General features: G+C 43.1%; 1 protein-coding gene across 11 annotated transcripts in view; it reads right to left on the bottom strand.

Annotated features, from left to right (window-relative positions):
- Positions 1-16603: 16603 nt before the first annotated feature.
- PAM (peptidylglycine alpha-amidating monooxygenase) overlaps positions 16604-23013 on the bottom strand; it is a 324625-nt gene continuing 318215 nt past the window's right edge. For 2 of the 11 annotated variants that reach the window (XM_019965490.2, XM_019965495.2), the window contains 3 exons: positions 21057-21260; positions 18090-18146; positions 16604-17440 (listed from right to left, as the gene is read on the bottom strand). In XM_019965490.2, the coding sequence (XP_019821049.2) occupies positions 17265-17440; positions 18090-18146; positions 21057-21260 (437 nt within the window). In that variant the 3' untranslated portion in view covers positions 16604-17264. The remainder of the gene's footprint in view (positions 17441-18089; positions 18147-21056; positions 21261-23013) is intronic. The other 9 variants (XM_019965491.2, XM_019965496.2, XM_019965492.2 and 6 more) reach the window with 5 other exon arrangements.

The raw sequence follows: 23013 nt of genomic DNA, 5'->3' as shown, positions 1-23013 counted from the left end.
ATGGAGTCTGCTTTGTAGTTTGAATAACATGGTTGCTCACTGAAAGCATCTAACAAAAGTGACCCGATCTGACACGTGTTTCAGGCAATCACTTTGGAAGCTGGAATTAGAATGGACTGAGAAAGGGCGATGGAGGACTGGTTAGGAGACTGCTGCAATAATTCAAGTGAGAGATGACAACAGCTTTGGTAGCAATGGATGTGGTGAGAAATGCCTTATAGTATGTGTTATATTTTAAAGCTAGATTACCTGGAATTTGTTGACACTGAATGTAAGTATTTAAGGAAGACAGGAGTCTGTGATGATCTAAACTTTCTGGGTTTGTACAACCAGAAGGATGGAGTTGCCGCTGAGATGAGGGTGACCTGGAGGAGCAGGTTTGGGAAAGACAAAGTAAGTTCAGTTTTGAACAGGTTGTGTTTGAGATAAACATGCAAATGGATCTATCGGGTAGACATTTGGATATAAGAGCCTGAAGTTCAGGGGACAGGAATTCAGTATTCATTTATGCACCGTCAGAACTCTTCAAAAGAAAACTTGTAATATGTGTCCTTTGGGGGAAGCCAAGACATTATCTTTGCATCAGAGAGTTTCACTTGCTGTTGACCCACCACACTCCTTGTTAATTATTGCTAAGGCAGCGATCGAAAGCATCAGGTGATTGATTACATACTCTATGGCATTATTTACATTACCTGGCAGAGCAAACAGATGTTTAAGCAAGGCTCCTAGTTTCATGAATGATGGCAGCTGAGCATTCACCTCCCTTCTCCCTTTGATGGATATAGCTGATGCTAACACCATGTTGATGAAAGTGAAAGAGGAGAGTGAAAAAGTTGGCTTAAAGCTCAACATTCTGAAAACTAAGATCATGGAATCTAGTCCCATTACTTCATGGCAAATAGATGGAGAAACAGTGGAAACAGTGGATGACTTTATTTTTTGGGGCTCCAAAATCACTGCAGATGGTGACTGCAGCCATGAAATTAAAAGACGCTTGTTCCTTGGAAGGAAAGCCATGACCAACCTAGACAGCATATTAAAAAGTAGAGACATTACTTTGCCAACAAAGGTCTGTCTAGTCAAGGCTATGGTTTTTCCAGTGGTCCTGTATGGATATTAGAGTTGCACTATAAAGAAAGCTGAGCATTGAAGAATTGATGCTTTTGAACTGTGGTGTTGGAGAAGACTCTTGAGAGTCCCTTGGACTGCAAGGAGATCCAACCAGTCCATCCTAAAGGAGATCAGTCCTGGGTGTTCATTGGAAGGACTGATGCTGAAGCTGAAACTCCAACACTTTGGCCACCTGATGCGAAGAGCTGACTCATTGGAAAAGACCCTGATGCTGGGAGGGATTGAGGGCAGGAGGAGAAGGGGATGACAGAGGATCAGATGGTTGGATGGCATCACTGAATCGATGGACATGGGTTTGGTAAACTCTGGGAGTTGGTGATGGACAGGGAGGCCTGGCGTGCTGTGGTTCCTGGAGTCACAAAGAGTCGGACATGACTGAGCGACTGAACTGAACTGAAGACCATGTTTAAGGGACTACGAATAAAGCAGGCAAATTCTCAAGCATCTCATTCTCGTCTGCCACTGAAAACTGAGTGAGGCAGAGTGTTAGTTTCTGCAGCTGCTTATTATTTTGCCATCACATAGTACTCTGTCTTTCCTAAGGAATTCACAACCTGATGTAATTTCCACAGAATGTTTGTTCCAATATCACCTTCCTATTTCCACATCAATTTGCATTTGAAAACTGGAGAAAGAACTCCCCTCCACTACACACACACACAGAATAAAGATTAGATTCTTTGCAGTATCTTCTATTCCGCCTCACAAACTTTATTAGTCCTCAATTGTAATCGTCCTTTGAGTTCCTATCAGTGCATAGATTCTAAAAGTCTTAGCATCATACCTAATTTTTCTAAGATACCTGAATGATCAATTTCACTGGGATTCAGGGCTTTACTGAAGCAATAAGACATTTCTGTTCACTCAGAGGAAGACGCTGTGTCTGGCTGCAGTGGTGAAAGGGTTTCATCTCAACTGCGACAAATGACTGGAAGGTCATGCAGCACCTGAGAAGACAGAGTGGGTATGGGAGGCAGTGAAACAGCAGGAAGCAAAGCATTTTCTGTTCTCCCCTCAAACCTCTTTGGCTCTTTCCATCATTAGCTTCACATGTCTCCCCAGGAAGACGCCTGGACTTTAGGGTTTCAATCTCACAGACTGAGTCTCCTTGAACTGAAAAAACTAAAGAAGGAAGTAGATCTTCCTGCTGGTGGGATGGGAGGGGGTTAATCACCGTAAAAGGGCACCATCAGGCTGGGAGATTCTGCTGTGGGACACAGACTTCCAAATAAAAGTCACCCCGGATCTGTGAGCCGCCTCCTAAGCGAGAAAGGCAAGGTGCAGACCACCTTGAGGAAGGGTTCAGAACTGGCCTAGGCAGCCCACCCAGAGGCGTTTCCCCCGCGTGTGCAGTTAGGAAATTACTCAGCCATTCTCCTGCTGCAAGTAGGAGCAATTCAGCATTTGAAGACTCCATGATGTGGCTGGGGAAGCCAAGAATGCATTTTCACGTGGCCCAGATCTTTATGGGAGTTTTCGGGCCTTGGCGTTGGACAATGGTTTACCTGACTTGAGATTATGGGATGGTTTTTTCTTAGGAAGGGCCTCCCCGATAGCTCAGTTGGTAAAGAATCCACCTGTAATGCACGAGACCCCGGTTTGATTCCTGGGCTGGGAAAATGCCCTGGAGAAGGGATAGGCTACCCACTCCAGTATTCTTGGGCTTCCCTTGTGGCTCAGCTGGTGAAGAATCCGCCTGCAATGTGGGAGACCTGGGTTCGATCCCTGGGTGGGAAAGATCCCCTGGAGAAGGGAATTCTCCAGTATTCAGGCCTGGAGAACTCCATGGACGGTACAATCCATGGGGTCGCAAACAGTCGGGCATGACTCAGTGACTTTCACTTCTTTTTTTCTTAGGAGTTTTGTTGAGATAGTTTACTGCCGGGAGCCGGCATATTGCATATTGAGTGCATATTGCATATTGAGTGCAGCACTTTCCACAGCATCATCTTTCAGGATCTGGAATAGCTCAACTGGAATTCTATCACTGCCGGGAGCCAGTGTGAGGAACTCCACCCATGACAAAGGTCATGAGGAAGGAGGTTCCGCATACGCAAAGGCGGATCGAGCTTCAGGAGTCCCCCTGGGAATTCTCGAGCATATACCCCCAAAACCAGAGTCTGCCTACTTTCTGCTTTGTGCTTTCACCTACACCTCTGACTTTATGGGGGGCTGTCCCCCACTACCTCTCTCTGAAAAAAAGAGTTAGCTTACAGCTCCAGTTAATAATTCCTGGGTGTGACAGTGTTTAACCTACAAACTCCCTTGGAAGTCCTCTAGCCTGCCTGAATAGGTTTTTCCGGCCACATGTGATTGTTCAGAGCCTCCCAACTGTGAGAGGCAGGAGATGTTCTAAACTGTCTAAACACAGATTCTTTTGAGTAGTTAAAAGATTGATTAGAAATTGTATTGGTGAAGGGATTTTCACTTGTTGGGCCAATGTTTGCTGCTAAGTTTCCATATCCCTTACCTGCTGTGTCCCTGGCAGTGTATTGATTAATAGAACTGGTGTAAGTAGTAGTTTTAATGTTTGTAACCTGGGACCCTTGAGTTAATTCTTTTTCTTGTTATAGCCCACCACACCTTTGCTCTGTAGGAATGCAACTTTATCTAATGCTTTTGGAGGGTGGCTCCTGACCAATCACCTTTAGAGAAAAATAAGTTTTCTGAAGAAAAGGTCTTAAAATGTTAACAGGCCTCTGGGCCAGAAGATGATGCAAATCACCTAAGCTTTTGCATATGATAAGTTTGCAGGAAGAAAGCCTGGCTTGCTGCAAGACTCTACCCCTTCCCCCATTATCCTCTATGCATAAATTAAGGTATAAAAACTACTTTGGAAAATAAAGTGCGGGCCTTGTTCACTGAAACTTGGTCTCCCCATGTCGTTCTTTCTCTCACCTTCAGGCTGGATTATTCAGCCTCTTTTCTTCACTGAATTTTCCTACTGAGCTATCCTTATTTTAGCCTCTTTTCTCCACTGAATTTCTTCACTGAGCTATCCTCATTCTATTACTCTTTATATCTTTAATTAAAGTTTAATTAAGCAGTTGTTTCCTGATCCTCGCCTATGCCGTCTCTCCTTCGAATACCCTGGATCAGCCGGGGCTGGTCCCCGGCAGTTTACAAACCATACAATTCACTCATTTAAGGTGACAATACAAAAGCTTTTAGTATTCAGAGCTGTGGGTTTAGTCATGTGATACGTGTACATGTAAACTTTAAACAACTTGAAACCCCGCTGTCAGAGGGGGCAGCAGAGAGCAGCAGACAGGGACCCCTGCACTCTCTATTCCTCCTCCTCTTTCCACTTCTGCTGCCAAGGAAGCCATGCCCACCCCTCTGTAATCCTTCCCCACAGCTGCCAAGTATCCCCAGAGCCCAGGAGCTTTCTTGCTCCACGCTTCCCCCTCACTTGGCGGTAAAGGTTTGCTTTGCGCGCCCACGGTCAAACGTACGGTCCGAGTGGGTCCAGCCTGGTGATGGCAGTCGCGTCATTCTTTTTTTTTAAATGGCAGTAGATAAATGTTCAGTCATTTTTTGAATGACATTATGTATGTTTATTTTTCCTTCTTAAGTGTGCATGTGAAAAATAGCTAAGCAACTTCAGGATTTTCTTTTTTCTGCTTAGAGCATGAGTTGGAGAATGGTCGCCATCGATCCTGTCAGTATCAATGTGTGACCCCTGATGTTCCAGATATTTTGAGACAGCTGCCGGGCATGTGTTAGGCTGTGCCCTGCAGGCTTGCAAGGCTTATAGTTGCACAGCCTCAAGACCAAAGAAAGAACCCAGAGGTAGTGACTGTGACCTCAATGGTTTATTGGATGGGAGATCTTACTCATCTGAAGCAAAGGTCCTGGAGCAACCTCCCCATGGTGTACAGCAGGCAGGACATGGCAGCAATCTTCACTACTTGGGGGAGAAGGAGGCTACCAGGTAAAGGGCAATGGATGTCAGTTTAGCTCGTTGGTTACCAGGGAAACAGGCAGCTAGAGGCATGTCTTCACGGACCCTTAGGTTAGCAAAGGTCACAAGGGCAGCTGTTTCTCTTCAATAAGCTAGCAGGTGGAGCCATCTGGCCTAAGGGTTAGAACAGTCACAAGCTGGGACAGGGGACAAGCAGACTCATGTGTGTAGGAACAGGTGGATCAGCGGGGTTTGTAAATGCAAGAGCACAGCTGTCCTGAGTGACCTGACCGTACACGCCACCACACAAACTCTGCATGAACCTTACAATGCTGATCCAGCCCTCTTCCAAGATGCCCTTGGGGTCAGTTATGTAGAGTTACGTGTGTATGCTCAGTTGCTAAGTTGCTTCTGTTTTGAGACCCTATGGGCCATAGCCTGCAAGGCTCCTCTGTCCATGGGATTCTCCAGGCAAGAACACTGGAGTGGGTTGCCATGTCCTTCTCCAGGGGATCTTCCTGGCCCAGGGATCGAACCCACGTCTTCTGCATCGGCAGGCAGTTTCTTTACCACGGAGACACAAGGGAAGCCCTATGCAGAGGTACCCTTCTACCAATTACCACAAACTCAGCACAGACAACAGCAGCTGAAGAGTATTGAGTTCAAGCGCCAGCTGCTTATCAGGTCACTTTTTTGTAGACGTTCAGAGGATGTCAACGGATCCTCTGGACAAGGCAATGGCAACCCACTCCTGTGTTCTTGCCTGGAGAATCCCAGGGACAGGGGAGCCTGGTGGGCTGCCGTCTATGGGGCCTCACAGAGTCGGACACGACTGAAGTGACTTAGCAGCAGCAGTAGCAGCAAGGGATCCTCAATGTAAACCCTGTAGTCAAACTCATTTGACAGTGAGGCCACATTGTTGCTCAATCAGAACAAATTCCCCACACTCGCAGGCTAGGGGTGAAACCCGTACAGGGAGAGCATGGCCATTAAGCAAAACACACGTGGTAAGATCATACTACCCCTGTGTGGTGTTCATCCCGCCCTGCAGGAGCATCCGGCCTGTCCATCCTCGGAGCCCACAACCCCTGCTGAATCCTGGACAGGTGGTCTGACGACGGACCACAGAGTTCACATAATAGCGTCCTTCTCCATAGGGGCCCAGACAGACTACGTCAGCAGTCTTTGGTGAGGCTGGTAGAACACAGGGGAAATCTGGAAATCCCTTTCTAATCCCATTCCCCTGAGGGCAGTGTACCCAAACCACTAGGACTTACCTGGCATCCCAGAGATATTTCACTGTTTTTATTCCCCACGGTAGACCCAGTGGCAAGGGCAAAAGTGAGTTACTGTCCCGACCAGTAGCTGGCCGTGGTCCTTCGGTGGCCGCCAGTTGAACTTGACTCGTGTTGACGAGTTGTCCCTGGGTTAATATGGTGTTGGCACTGGGATGACTGCTCCAGCATCTTCAGTTCTAGTTCACATGGCCTCCTGGTCCACATGTATAGAGAGCAGATTTCTGCCTTGCTTGTTAAGTCTATTCACCCTTTCGATTACCCAGCAGCAGCAGGGTTCTGGGGCAGCTGGAAATGCCAGTGTACGGCTTTTTTTGTCAGCTCACTCCTGATCTTCATGGCCTGTGAAATGGGTTCTTTGCCTACTGTCCATGTCCCTGGGGGTCCCCTATGTAGCATATAATTGTCATAGACCCTGAATATTCTTTTTTGGCCTTTATCCGGGACTCAGGTAGGCTTTTTTTTTTTTAACACATTCACAGGTTTTTTAGTTTAAATTAATATATTTATTTAAATTGGAGGCTCATTACTTTACAATGTTGTAGTGGTTTTCGCCATACATTGACATAAATCAGCCATGGGTGTACATGTGTTCCCCATCCTGAACCCCCCTCCCACCTTCCTCCCCATCCCATCCCTTTGGGTCATCCCAGTGCACCGGTCCTGAACGCCCTGTCTCATGCATAGAACCTGGACTGGTGATCCACTTCACACATGATAATATACACATTTCAATGCTATTCTTTCAAATCATCCCACCCTCGGCTTTTTATGTCTTCTACCTGTTATATCACAGTGCAGAGTGCATAGACATGTTGTTCAAGACACTAGATGCTTGCTTTGTCCCCTTCCAGGGCTCGGATCAGAAGTCCAAGAGTACTCTTTTTATTATTTTGCTTTTGGCGCAGATCTCAACCAAACCCTTCAGGAAAACTGGTCACATCCAGCACACAAGCCTGTCCCTGAATTAATATTTCTGGAACCTGTGTCTGTAATTGTTAGGGGTGGTGGATTTGGGCTGTGTCTATATTTTGTAGATAATCCAGGTCCTTGAATTTTGTTTGTATTCGCCAGGCATTGCACTGCAGTCAGATGAGCCTTGTGTGTGAGGCTCCGAGGTTAACAGGATGTCACCAACATAATGGAAGAGAAAGACATTTCTCATAGCAGATATAGCTGTCACAGGGCCCCACAAGCTAGCGGGCAGCCGCCTTGGAATTACCCCTGTAACTTTCCATTCTCCATCCTTATTTCCTGACATCCTGGAGCTCACAGGAGTCTCCCCCAGCCTCCTGGCAGGCTTGTCCACTGGGGTGTTGGGCTACACCCCACAGGCCTGCAAGCCTTGTGGTTGTCCAGCCAGGAGGCTCCTACTTGTCTAAAACAAAAGATTCTGTACCAGTATCCCTACTGTGGATGGTCAATGGCCGGCAGGATATAGCAGCAATCAATGCTACCTGGGAAGAAGAAGGTTACCATTTATAGGGGAATTGATGTCAGGTTGCCTCATCAGTTACTAAGGAAACCAGCAGCTGGGGTGTGTACCTCGTGGCCCCCCAGGTTAATGAGCATCATAAGGGCAGACATTTCCCTTTAATAAGCTAGAAGGTGGAGCCATTCTTGCCCAAGGATTAGAGCGACTACTAGCTAGGGCAAGGGGCAATCCCACTGACGAGCAGGGTATAGATGAAGCAGGCCCTGGTCCAGCAGGGGACGCAGAGAGAGCGAGAGAACAACCATCTTGAGAGGCCTGATCATACAGTATGATGTAGTCATACAAAGTAGGTCACTAGGAGCACTTAAAATTATTCTTCTTGAAGACAGAGCCATCATTCACTAAAAAGCACCGCTTTTCTGAGGACAAAAATCCATGCAGAGTTTTTGCTAAGTTTTACCACCAGATGTCAGCCATTCACTGCACTGGTAACAATTACCCTGAAGCGATCTTTATGAGGAATCTATAAACGGGGATCTCTTTCATCTTTCTTTCCTTCTATTTCTCTTTCACTCCTTCCAGCTATGACTGTCAATCTATCAACCAATCATCTACATCTAGTTGCTTCCGTTGTGTCTGAGTCTTTGCAACCCTCTGGACTGTAGCCTGCCAGGCTCATTTACCCATGGGGATTCTCCAGGCAAGACTACTGGAGCTGGTTGCCATGGATCTTCCCGACCCAGGAAACTAACCCGCGTCTCCTAAGTCTCCTTCGCTGGCAGGCGGGTTCTTTACCACTAGGGCCACCTTGGAAACCCATCATCTATAGGTTGATCATCAATTTATTTACTTGAAAGGTACATATTTATTCTAATTTATCTAAATAATAAAAGGGCTACACCAGTTATTTTAAGGAAAGTAACACAGTAAAGAGTGTAACTATGTACATATACAAGTGAACTTCCTAATACATGTATATGTACACAGGATGCCTAGTTCTTGAAAACTTCACTAAAAATGTTTTCTCAGCTTTGGTCTGTAATCCAGGTTCTTTTACCACAGGAACTCTGGGACCAATGCAGTGTTTTGCAGCCTTTGTTTTCAGAGCATACTTTCAGCTGTCAAAAGAACCTTTGTGTTTTGGAACTTAGATTCTTGTTACTCTGGAATTATATTATTTTTAAAAAATATTTATTAATTTAAACCCATTGCTCTTTTTTATAACTAATATTTATTATGTTTACCTTTTACCAAATGTATATAAATAATAAAATACATATTTACCAGTGCAATATATAAAATGCTCTATTTCTGTAAATTTTCTAAATTCAATGTTCTTGTATTGGAGGTTTACCATTGGCTAAAAGCTGTTGGGGTACACCGTCTTCACACGTCTTAAAGTGTTTTCTCTCAGAAACACTTTCTAAAGACAATTGGCCTGGACTTCAAAAAATATCCATGTTTTGGAAGAAAAAAATGTAAAGAAAAGTCACTTTAAAGGAGACAGCAGAGATGTAACAAATGAATATTATCTGAATCTTAATAGGATCCTGGATCAAAACCAGAAAGCTCTGTGGGGCATTTAGGGGACATTGGGGGTTTGAATGTGGACTACATGTTGGTTGATATTAGGGAATCTGTTAAATTCTTGATTGTAATAGTGCTTTTGTGGTTATGGAGAAGGATGCCTGGTTCTTAGGTGATATGGTTGAAATGTTTAAAGGTTATGATCTCGACTTTTTTTCAAATGGTTTAGCAGAAGTTTTATTGGGGTGTGTGTGTGTGTGTGTGTGTGTGTGTGTGTGTGTGTGTGTGTGCAGGCGAACATGAGCATGCATGTACAAGTGAGAAAGGGAAAACAAGTATGGCAAAATGTTACCCACTGGTGAGTCTGAGTGAAGGGTATGTAGATGTTCCTTGTAACAGGCTTCAGTATTTCTGTAGCTTTGACATTTTTGGAGGAAAAAGTGGGGACAAAAAGAACATCATGATTTGCTTTGTTTGTTTCAGAATGAAAAGGACTGAGTGAACACCAATAATTCATTTTTTTATAACTAAAGAAACCATCTCTCTTATTGATTGGAAGCTGTTTCCATAAACCTTGGTTGAGTAGCAATCATCATATAAATATGGATTTTAGACCTCAAATCTCTAATCTTGGTCCTGTGTATATTTTTTATTGTCATCATTATTGTGACAAGCCAATGTTGAAGATTTTTCTTGTATTCAATATTGTTTGTGAGCCTTTGAGACTGTCTTCATGAATACGTTGGTGTAGACTTAATCACTCAATGTCCCTTTTTGATGTAATAGTTTAACCACCACACACACAGCTATTTCAGGAAACCCCTTGGTCTGATAAATATGTTTTAAGTGGTTATGGTCTTAAGATAATAATAATGATTATCTATTTTTTTTTCTTCCCAGAATCTACCCGATTCAACTAGCAATAGTATCTGAAATTTTCTTCGGGAAACGAATCCCTTATAAGTAAACAGTGTGGTCACTGCGGGACGTGACCTTATCTAGATTTGATGCACCACACTTTCTTTGTCCAGAGTGACTGGTTCTGAGGTTGATGCATGAAGCAAATCAGGCCAGTCAGTCAATGTGTTGAAACTCTTGAGAAATTGAAGCTATCTGTCTCAGACTCACTGCTGGTGGGGTTCGGACTCAGAGCTGCTGATCGCCACTTTCATTACCACATACATGGAGGGTCTGCATGAGAGTGAGTCCTAGAAGGAAGGGAGCCGAACCAAGGGGGTCCCCGTGAGGGATGCAGGGAGACAGGATCCTGATGGCACCAGCTGAGTCTTGGCATCTAGCCATGCTTGGGCTTTTTTGTTACCTGAATCGATCAGTAATAATCCTTTTTCTTGACACATTAATTCTTGATTATTATATTCATTATTAATTCTTAATAAACATGAGTTATTCTTCAGCCTATTTCTTAGGTGTTTTTTTGAGTTTTTTAAATTGACTCATTTGAAAAGACCCTGATCCTGGGAAAGATTGAAGGTGGGAAAAGGGGATGACAGAGGATGAGATGGTTGGATGGCATCACTGACTTACTGCACATGAGTTTGAGTAAACTCTGGGAGTTGGTGACGGACAGGGAGGCCTGGCGTGCTGCGGTTTACGGGGTCGCAGAGTCTGACATGACTGAGCGACTGAACTGAACCGAATTGAAGTACAGTTGTTTTGATCCAAGGTGGCTCAGTGGTAAAGAATCTGCCTGACAATGCAGGAGCTGCAGGAGATGTGGGTATGGTCCCTGGGTAGGGAAGATCCCCTGGAGAAGGAAATGGTAACCAACTCCAGTATTCTTGCCAGGATAATCCCATGGACAGAGGAGCCTGGTGGACACAATCCACAGGGTCACAAAGAATTGGACACGACTGACTGAGCATGCATGCATGCATGATCTACAATATTGTGTTAGTTGCAGGTATACATCAAAGTGATACATGTGTTTTTTCCACATTACTTTCCCTTATAGGTTTTTACAAAATACTGAGTTTGGTTCGCTACACTGTAGGTCCTTTTTCGTTATCTATTTTATGTATAGCCATGTGTATACCATTTATATGTTGCTGGCTATTTGAATTGAGCTGTAATTCATGACTGAAGAAGTATGACTAGACTTTGCTTGCAGAGCAGAGGCAGAGTCACAGACGTGGAGGGCAGACTTGTGGTTGCAGGGAGTGGGTGGGGGGAATGCACAGAGAAGCGTGTGGCAGACTGGCAGACTGGACCTACATATGCACTCTACTGCGTGTGAGAGCAGATGACTAACGGGGGTCTGCTGTGCGGCTCGAAGAGCTCTTCTCTATAATGGGTGAGGAATCTAAAGCAGAGGGACATTATGTGGATATGTGGCTGATTTCTTTGCTATACAGGAGAAACTAACACAACACTGTAGATGAGCTATACTCCAAAAAAAGGATCAAAGAAAAGAAGTCTGATTAATACAATGGCATAAAAAAAATCATAAATTCTAGAATCTGGAATTTCAGATCTTTCTGATCTTAATTTGTGTCTTTCCCAACTGCATATTGGCTAAGACTGGGCCATGCTAATGAATATCATGTTCTCCTTATCTGGAAGTGAGTTGTGAGAACCAGTGCGATTGTGCCGTTCCATCCACACACATGCTTATCCCACAGTTCCCACACAATATTTTTTTTTTCAAAAGATATGGAGAAGGTTGCAGTATAATAGAGGAAATATCGATGAGTGGAGAATTCTCAAGTGACTGGTGTTTTCATTTAATAGAGTATATATTGAATAATGGGGAGAAAGCAATGGGACCCCACTCCAGTACTCTTGCTTGGAAAATCCCATGGATGGAGGAGCCTGGTGGGCTGCAGTCCATGGGGTCGTTAAGAGTCGGACCTGACTGAGCGACTTCACTTTCACTTTTCACTTTCATGCATTGGAGAAGGAAATGGCAACCCACTCCAGTGTTCTTGCCTGGAGAATCCCAGGGTCGGGGGCGCCTGGTGGGCGCCGTCTATGGGGTCGCACAGAGTCGGACACGACTGAAGCGACTTGGCAGCAGCAGCAGCAGCAGCATATTGAATAATGAAATGCATTTTTGCTCAGAAATGAAAAGGGTCCTCTTTGCTATTGTCAAACTTGTTTTGATAAACTCCTGTTTCATGTGTTAACTTTGGTATACCAAACCGTACAACTTCTTTGCCAGGTCTTCACTGCTAAACCCCTTCCCTGTGACAGTACAGCGTGTGCTCAGTTTCGGAGCACGGAAAGTACACGCACTTGTTTTGTACCTGTAGTTTGGATATATAATTGACACCTTTGTGCTTTGGTGTTTCAACCACTTTAAGGCTGTACTGAGGAATCATATTTACCATCATCAATATATTCTCTACAATGAATATGCTCCCTTAATTAAATTATGATGTTAAAAAACACACCAAATGGGTTTGGTTGATTCTTGCCTCCTTTAAATGTGATTGCACCTGTCCCCACGTTCCTCACTGCTGCAAACAAAAAACAAAAAACCCACACAAAACCAAATACACAAAGTCTAGCAGAGCAACCTGCTGAAGACTTCATGTTGTTTTAAATAAGGTTCTAAGAAGGCCCCTAGAAGCCTTTCTGTACATCTAAGTTATTGCCCATGCTGGGATAATCAGTGTTAGGGAATGACAGAAAGAAGCTTCTGGTAGATAAGTTCTGGCCCTGAAGATAATTTGCAACTGAGCTTTCTGCGGTCTAGGTTTGAGGGACTGGGGTGGATGACTTCTGGGCCTAACCATCATTCTACAGAGACCACATTATTTGAGAAAATGGTTTTGTGTACCTAATACTTTGTTTTACAGCTCAGCTACTCTCTGGAGGGCTGTATTTCTTGGAGATAGTCCATGGAACACCTGGATCCAAATCACCAGGAGTGCTTTTTAAAAATGCAGCTGTCTAGGCTGTACCTAATAGAGTGAATCAGAAAGTCTGGGAATGGGACCAGCAGTCAGTCCTCTTAAAATAAGTACCTGGTTGGTTCTCAGATTCACTGATGTCTGAGAAGTACTCTATGTAGACTACATCAAATTTGACTTAAATCAACTTGGAGCTACTAGGTAGGTGACAGTCTGGGGAATAAGTTCAAATACCAAGCCTGTGGCTTCTTTTGTCCTTCAGCTACTTAACTATTTATGTAACATCTGAGTGAGACTTTAAAGATGCATGAGAACTTTGAAAAAGAATATGCTGATTTAATAAACTAAGAAGAAAGCTTAGAATGAAAGATTTTATGCATATGATCATTCAGGGCCAACTCAACGAATGACAAAGCTATTCTTTTAGCTCCCCCAAATAATATTCTCTGGATAATTTATTGTAAAGAAAAACAATCAAGCCTAGTTGCTTCCCTTGGCCTTATTAATAAGTCATTATGCCTATTCTAGTTATCCAATTTAAAACATTTAAAAATCGAGGCATTCAGATCTTAGTACTAATGGTCATATCAAAACACCTCAGACCACATCTTCTTTCGCCAAACATCTGCAAACTATAATTTATATGAAAATATAGCTATCCACTTAAAGCAACTGGCAAAGTATCGATAAAACAGTCATTCTTAAAGACAGTGCTTTTCAATTCTGGCTGCACATTAGAATTACCTGGAGAAATTAAAAAATATGACCCATAGCAACATACTATAGTAAGCCAATCAAATCTGAATCTCTGGAGGTAGCGTTCAATTTTTTCTTAAATTCCCCAGTGATTCTACTGTGAAGGAATCACTTCCTTTAGGCACTTCCCAGATAGTGCAATCTCTAACTAAATAACTGAAGTTCAGCTCAGGACAAAAGTCAGTGGAGAGTGCCTGAAGTCAGCAGAGTTCATTCATTTCTAGTCTGCCCTCTAATTAAGCCAGGTTGGTAGAATAGGTGTGGTGTTCCAGGACAGGATGGGCATGCAGGCTTTCTCTTTTCTCAGTTTTCCTTTTTATAAGGCTGTTTGCTTATATTCGGCATATAATGCAAAGTGTTATAATAAGGGACATATGTAAGGCCCCAGGCACATGTCAATGGCTCAATACAGGGGTCTCCTAACCACGGGCCAAGGACGGGTTATCGGTCAGTGGCCTGTGAGGAACCCGGCCAAATGGCAGGACATGACCAGCGGTTGAAACCGAAACCACCGTCCCACCTCTCCCCGAGTCTGTGGAAAAACTGTCTTCCACGAAACTGGTCCCTGGTGCCAAACATGTTGGAGACTGCTGGTTTAATGGACAAGGGAGCTTACATGTCTGAAGCAAGGAAGGTTCTGGAGCGACACCTCAGCAAACATCAGACGAAACATGGCGGCCGGCCAGGCTTCACTCTGGGTGCAACTGGGCGGTTGCCAATTATAGCAGGGAATAACGTCAGTTACCAGGGAAACCAGCAGAGGGGCACGCCCACACGGCCTCTTTGATTACAACAAGCATCAGCTGGGCCTGGGGCAAGGGTGTCAGGGGGTCCGTGAGGTGCTCGAGCTGGTGACGCACAGAGAGCGAGGGGACGGCCATCTTGCCTGTCCTGACTATACACTCAGCTGGGCTGCTCACGGTCCCCTATGCAGCACAGGATTGTTTTTCTACCAGAAGCAAGACTCTCAGTTCAGCACCACTTTCATTTCGGGCTTCCCAAGTGGTGCTAGTGGCAAAGACCTTGCCTACCAATGCAGGAGACAGAGACGCGTGTTCGAGCCCTGGCTTGGGAAGATCCCTTGGAGGAAGGCATGGCAACCCACTGCAGTATTCTTGCCCGGAGAATCCCACGGACAGAGGAGCCTGGCGGGCCACAGTCCATAGGGTCGCAAAGAGTGAGACATGCTGAAGAGACTTAGCATACACCAGCACGTAAGAAGAGACCTGAAAAATGTTTTTGTCTACTCTTTGGATAATTGTTGAAGACGTTAATTACCCAACAAGGTGCTATCTTTCAGAAGCTACTTGGGAACAAATTTTTCTGATCTTATTATTAGCAACTCTAAAAGTTTAATTGGCTCATGAATCATGTAACTAATCCAGTTTTAATGAGCTGCTAGAAAGTTTAGAGCCAAATTCTTCTAATGAACAACTATAATAAGAATTATTCTTGTATAAATTTTTCCATTTTAATTTTTTTCCCTTTTTTCTTTCCCGCTTTCTTATAACTTACCATTTTGATCTATTTTTTTTTTTTTCCCATCCATGAGCCACTGTAAAGCCGTTCAGGAACAAAACTGGACATACATAACATTAAAAGATATGTAGTTAACACATATGATGATCAAATAGTGCACCAGAAAAGATGGCTTTAGTGCAAGTCAACTAATTTCCTCAATGTAAGAAAACTTGAACAGCATCAAAGTCAACTTACGTGTCTTGGGCACTGTACTAACACTGATGTTGAAATACAAATATGTAAGATATAGAGAACAGGCACCCAAACTGGATTGGCCAATAGGTTTGCTGTGTCTATCAATAAGAGCTTATGGAAAAAACGTTAGGAACATCTTGGCTACCCAATATGTCAGGATAGTGCTGTTGTGAGTCTACATTTACTAATGTGGTGAAAGGGGCATAAAAGAGTGGTCAGAGGGAGCAAAAGTGTTTTCACTCGACAAGGAAAGAAATCTTTCAGTTAGATCAACTGGGTGTCAATTATGAGGGAAAAGAATCTAGGTTGTTAGATATTTCAAATAACTTAGCTAGAAGACAATTCCATTTGTTTTTTTTTTTTTTTTGCAAGTTAGATTGTTTTAATCTCTAATATGCCACTACTGAGACGCCTGAATTGCAAGTAGGCATTCTGAAGAAAGGGTTCTAGAGTCTGATTAGTATAAAAAGAAATGCTATCAGGTCCTTACTAAACTGCACTGACAGATTATGAAAAATATGTTTTAAAAGTAATTTGTAGTCACTGTAAGATGGAGTATTCCTACAAAATACATGGATATTTGGAGTGAAATTAATTCTTTAAAAAGAAAACCATTAGTAGTAACCTACACTGATGGATTAATTTGTATATGTAATTTGAGACACAGGTTTCTCTTAGCTACAATCACCTTTTATTATTTACCTTCTGATTGTTATACAAGCAAAAATCCTCTTTGAATTTTTAAAGAAAGCCTGGTTTTCACATATATGTAAACTCTTGGGCTGGTTTTTAACTTATATGTGCTACATAATAAAATGACTTCTTAATTTTAATACAATGCACTTCTTTTGAAACATTGAATAGGTTTCATAGGTTTCACTATAGCTTAGGTTTGTGTAATTATTACAAAACTTGTATACAAGCCCGGCAAATATGCAAAAACTGCAAAATACACTCTGACAGCTAATGCTCTGAAAACACTTTATTACACAAATTACATTCAGATTCTGAAAATAGTGATCTAACAGTGTAACCATCTAAAAATAAGACATCCCCAAAACACACCAACTGAGGAAGGAAATTAAAAAAAAAAACAATTTAAATAGAGACTTTTTTCTTTCCCTTGTTGCAATATAATGTTAGTGATTTTAAAAAAATAGGAGATTTAGCAGCTTTGTTGTCATGTAGCACAAAGTTTCTCTTCACTGCCACAGGCTGAGAATGCTGAACAGGAAAGGCACCAAAGAAAGACACTGGCAATGGAAGTGCTACTGGGAGAATACTGTGTTCAAGCAGAGAATGGAGTTATTTACAAACTACAGAAAAGTCTCAGAAATGCAGATGAGCAAACCTTCCATCCCTAAGTGACTAGTGTGACGGAAGAAGAGGATCACTTCTCTAGCCTATGTTCATATAAAGACAATGGCACGATGAATGAACTTTCAGGAAACTCCTCAACTAGGAACAGAAGCCAACTAATCCCAAAGGAAGTAAATAAAAGGTGTACGGTCCCACACAGATGGGTACAGTTTACAGTTAAATACGCAAAACGCTCAACGTGCTCAAGGGGAAAGGAAGCTGGCATCCTTGGTAAGTCTCGTCAGCCTAAAAGAAAACCCAGTTTCTCAGGAGGAAGGGGCAGGGGCGGGCGGCGGGGCCGAGTACTCTTCTTCGGACTCGCTTGCGTCCTCATCTTTCTCCTGGTCGCTTCCTTCCGTGCTGAGGCGGTCGAACCCCTTCCGGCTGTAGCCCTTCCGGCTGGCGAAGAAGTTGCCCAGGTTTAGGCCTCCGCCTCCCTTTCCTGGAGAAAGCAAACAGGGACAGAGGATTGAGGTAAGGTCTGCACAAATGATTTTCAGTTTCCTTGTAAATTCTTCTGGGGATGGGAAAGGGCAGGTATTAGAGACAGGGGAAAAAATGACAGAGACACTGATCCGACAGAGTCAGAAAGATACGACTCCACAGGTTCATTAACATAAATAAGGAAAAAACAAACAAACAAAAAAACCCAAAGCTCCCCAGGATTGTGTATTTCTGCAGGATTATTTCAGCTCCTGCTTTTTCCAGGCTCTCGGGAATGGATGTCCCCTTGAGCAGCTCTTCATTACGGTGACTTTATGAAAAGGTCATCTTCACTATGACACGCACTGACACACTGACAGGAGTGACAGAAAATTTGCTGAAGACAAATGGGGCGACATAAACAGGCAGGGAGAAGTCGATGACACAGAATGGCAAGGTGGGAGAACGAAGCTGGGCAACCTGCCGGCGTCGTCACACACTTTTGGTTGGTGCGTGGTTTGCATTTGGCATTTGCCAGGGATGCTGTGTTACACACAAGGAGCCTAATTTCCAGAGAGAAAATACAAAGTATCTCCTTCCTTTTTAAAAGACATGAGCTTGTTGACTGTGAATCAAATGGGAAGGATTCTAAAAGGTCACACGCATACCTCTAAGTCTTCCCAGAACTCTTCCCGAACTGGCCTCAAGTTTACGTTCAGAATCTGCTAGAGAAAGAGGGCATGTTTCAAAATAAGTCCCAGTCACCCTCCTCAGTCCGTGGGTCCAGCTTTCAACACAAAATAAGGAATTAATTCCTAAATGATTAATAACAAGGCCTGGCTCCTGTCTGTGTGTATTCTTAGAATTCTAAGGGGGCAAAAGGCAACGTGTCATTGTCATGCACACCAGGGCCAGAGCTGGGTTTGACTCCTACCTGGGTCTCTTATAGGCTGTGCAATCTCAAATTACTTCTCTGAGCCTGTTTTCTCTTCTGAAGAAAAGATGGGACCAATGACGGTCCCCACCTCTCCGTAAGCACGTGACGTGCTTACAAGCAGTGCTTGGTATATACACAGGAAATGTTCCGTAAATATTAGTTACCTTTATTAGGACAAAATTAAAAATTACCCATAATTTGTAAAACCTTGGAGGCTTTGGTTACTACAATTTATGAATATTGGTCTGAGGTTTTAGGCTTTCTATTTAGAACAGTTCACATCCTGATTGAGGAAGCTTTGGATCCAAATGTACAGCATTTGCTTTTTATATAAGACTGAAGGCAAAAAACTTCTGAAACCCTGAGTATCTGCAGCCATACACGGTGACCCAAATTCTTGTTCCATGAAAAACTTTTTTTCCTCAGGCAGAGGCTGAACTCCAGACGGACTTGGTTTTTCTGCGTGCTGTGTTGTCTTTACTGTGCTCTCTGCCCTGCTTCCAACACTCCCTTCAGGACTATGGTCAGGAAGATAAGGCTCAGGGTGCTCCCACGAAGCCTCTCACAGGAGTAGGGGCGGCATGGTGGAGCACAGAGCAAAGGTAGAGGGGAGGTGGGGAGAGAAACAAGCAAGAAGGGAGGGGGAATTTGATAAGACGGTTAGCAAGCCGACAAGTGAAGACTGCAAACTGCACAAGGATGCGGGACGGTCCTAGTTTTGCATCCCCTGTGCCCAGCACAGTGTCTGGTGTGAAGCCGACAAGCTATACGTGTGGGCTGAGTAACTGGAAGGCCTTTCACGAGGGTTATTAAAACCCTCATAGACTGGATAAGATCTTTCAGGAACAAATGTTGAAAAGAGGTGAGAGGCTGGTATACTTTTAGAATTAAATGTATTAGACTGAACCATATAAAGCTGTAATTTCTTAAAACATGATTGAACATGAATGGAAAAAAGGTGAGAGGCTGGTATACTTTTAGGATTAAAACAGAATTAAATGTATTCAACTGAACCGTATAAAGCTGTAATTTTTTAAAATAAAACATGACTGAACGTGAATGGCAATTTCATATGGTTCGACCTGGGTCCCTCAGTCTTCCCAACATACTCCTGTGAACAATATTCTGGTAACAGCACCACACACATGTGCTAACACCAAAGAAGTAGATACCAAACCTTCTGGACACCCCAGCCACTTCTCCTTTAAGTGGACTGATAAGCAATATGCCTGCTATAACCGTCCCCAGGCCTTGTGTATTTCTGATACTCCATATATTTATCACTGTATGTACCATCCTCTATTAATACCTTTATGTGTCATTTCTTTTTTATGTCTTATCTATTCTGTGAGCTCCATTTATTTATTCCATCCTTTTCCCAGTGACTATTTATCAAATCCTCAGGGCCAGGAACTGTTATTTGTGCTGGAGATATATCAGGAAATAAGCAAACACACAGAATTCTTGCTCTTTTGAAGCTTCCATCTAATTCCATGAAGACAATGACTACGTCTACTGATCTTTGCCTCTGCTCAGCCCTTGTTGGGAAGAGTTAGCTGTATTTTTGAAGAGCTTTATTGACTGCAGGTGAAAAGCAAGAAGTCCTAGAAAAACTCCCTTTCACAAATTATTAATTTAAATCCTTTGGTTTTGTTTTCTGTGTCCTTTTCTGTGTCAGGGCTTTGCCGTGGGCACTGAATCCCTGCCAGTCGCCTTGGCCTGAAATCGGATCAGATGCTGTTTCTTGATCAAATGCTGTCCACCATTCTGGTCCATGGATACCTTCCCAGATGCAGCTGTAGCCTCCTGCCTCAGGACCTGGGGACCCCGCCAAGGGACTGTTTCTGAGAGGTGAGAATCACGAGTTGGATTATTTATGGGGATACCTTGACAGGAACTCAGCTACTCAGTCTGATACTATGATGATGATTTAATAAAACACTGACACCAGTATTGTACTCTCCCCTCTTTCACTCTACTCTTTTAAAACTGTCAAATGGTTTTCTATGGAAATAGTTGGTTTCCTGAGAGAGGTGAGGTTTAAGACAAGTATCTTTTATGACTTTTTATTAGTTTATTACTAATGATTATTCCTTATAATCATTGGTATTATTAATTGAGCACTTATAGGTGCCAGGTTCTGTGATAAATGCTGTATGTACATTATTTCATTTAATCCCTACACAACCTTGTGGGTATTTTACCCCCACTTTACAGATGAAAAAACTCTGGCTTAGACAGGTTAAGTAACTTGCCCAAGGTGACGGAGCTAGGAGCTAGAGCCAGGACTAGGGAAAAATAGACAACTTCTAAAAAATTGACCCAGGCGTTTTGAGGACTGGGCCTGTTTCTAACAGCAGGGATCTCCTCCTTCCCGATGCTTCAGCTAATTTATACGGATTCTACTCATCTACACAGTTTCATATGGAGACATCTAATGGCTTTATGCCAATGCTAAAAAGCAGTAATAGAGGTTGGGCTTTTATCTAACTATCCAAATTCTGAAGCTCCAGGTACATTTTTCCACTTTGATACTAACTATAGACAATATTTGGAACACAGACAATCACACTGAAAGAGGTATAGAACACTTAAAAAAAAACAAAACACTGAAAAAAAGATCACAACCAAACTTTGATAATCAGGCCAAACACTCTTTTCAGGGAGGTTCCAAATTCAAGGGGCTCATTTTACTTGCCTCCAAAGGCCCTTGATTTTTTCCACCGAATAAATAAGGCAATGGCCAGCAGGACAACCACAGGAATAACCAGAAGGGTTGTAATGAGAACAGCCGGCACTCCGGAGCCCGGCTCTTTGACCAGCTTCTGTTTCTCTTGTATCTTCTGCAATTCTGAGGAGGCGGGCTTGTTCTCCATTTTGGTTTCAACAACTGCCTCGGATTCTTCAGGGAAAGAAGAGTTGACAATATTCAACTGACTCAAAGACTCTGTAACCCTCCCACCCGCCCCTGCCCAGTCAGATTAACAGCTGCTCACGAAGAACTTGTTGAGCTCAATGCATGTGGGGGTCAGGCTTCAATATCTGCAGCTACTGAGCTGGTACCTGTGACTGGCAAATTCCCATGGAATGGTTTTTCACCTTTAAATTGGTTTTATTTGGTTCTACCCTTTGTTTCCTCTTTAGGTATAATTCCACAGAAGATGTATCCTCCTTTTGCATTTTTTCAAAGTTAAAATGAACAGGCGACATGGTGTAAGGGACCAGAATTGGTGTGCATACTGGAGTCAGATGAATCTGAGCTTGAATCCCAATTCTCCTATATAGCCAGCTTGTGTAACTTTGGGCAAGTTACTTAAGTGATGTGGGCCTTAGACACCTCCTCTGTATAACTGTGATGATGACAACAACGTCCTTCATGAAATTATTGAGCATAAATGTTTATCGTAAGGTGCTTCATAAGTACTGATTTCCTTGTGATTTTGGTTTATGAGCCTCTTTCATGTTCAATGAATCACTGGTACCTCACATGCATAGTTGTATGCATTAATTCTAGAATTAAGAAATGGAAAAAGGTAACTGGGTCCTTTCCAGGTTCTTTTCTACAGTTTCCAGCAAGTTGTAAGTGTACCTGGATGCACTGTATGTCCGTTTGTTGTTGAGGAAAATAACTTACACAACTGTTCTGTGATATTGGCAGATACTGGGTAGATATCAGGCCTAAAGTACTACTTGGGTAACTGGTAACAACAAAACTAAGTCAGCGACTACAGGAATCTTAACAACTACTGACGTAGAATGAGGTTGAGCCTTGAGATGTTCTTGCCCCCAAGAAACACATACATGTGTCTGCCCAGAACCCTGTATGTGAAGCCAGAAGTTACAACTGTGTTTGCCCAAAGGCTCACAGGGTTTCTGAACTTCAGCTTCTTGGTGTGCCCTTTTGCCCTATGATACAAATTGCATCAGATGGCCTCATGGTAATTTTGACAAAGTGGCAAGGATTAGTGTTTTAACATGATCAAAGTTTAATATGTGTAGACATATTGGAAATACTTCTCCAAGGAAGCATTTCTCAAATTACTTAAGACATTGTAAACACCGTTTACGATACACGCTTCTAGGTTCCAGCTTTTTGCCTCAATATTCAGAGCAGGCTTCCTGCCCGGTCTCAATGATATCTACAGCGCACACACACTGTTTCAGGCACTGTTCTCATTTAATCATCACACCAAGCCAATGAGTGGGCGCTATTGTGATCACCACTTCACAGATGGCCTCAGAGTTCTCCTTCCCTTCCCTGCACTGTCATTAAGGGGACACCTTTCTTTCTCTTCTTTTATCCATGGAAGTGGGTCTTCAAACTTGAGTGGGAAAGGAGGAAAGGGATTGGTTCATAGATCTAAATGCTTCAAACTTAATCTAAGTCTCAGTTTCCAAGAGGAATAAGAGTATGATTCTTATTTTTCCTGCCTACTAGCTGTTTTGTCTTTTTCTTCATTATTGTTGAAAAGGTATACAAATTGTTCTATGTTTAAGCAAAAAACAACAATAAAGTGATGATAGGATTACAAAATACAGGCCAAAGAGGTGGAGATTGGAGGACAGGAAATTGCTGCCTTGGAAGAAGGGTTTGTGCCTATTTCAAAGTGACTATAATCAGAGCAATTACATAGCACTTTCTACCTGTCACTTAG

The sequence above is a fragment of the Bos indicus genome, chromosome 7 (assembly GCF_029378745.1).
Source record: "Bos indicus isolate NIAB-ARS_2022 breed Sahiwal x Tharparkar chromosome 7, NIAB-ARS_B.indTharparkar_mat_pri_1.0, whole genome shotgun sequence".
Lineage (NCBI taxonomy): Eukaryota > Metazoa > Chordata > Mammalia > Artiodactyla > Bovidae > Bos > Bos indicus.
This window is presented reverse-complemented; position numbering and strand designations above follow the sequence as displayed.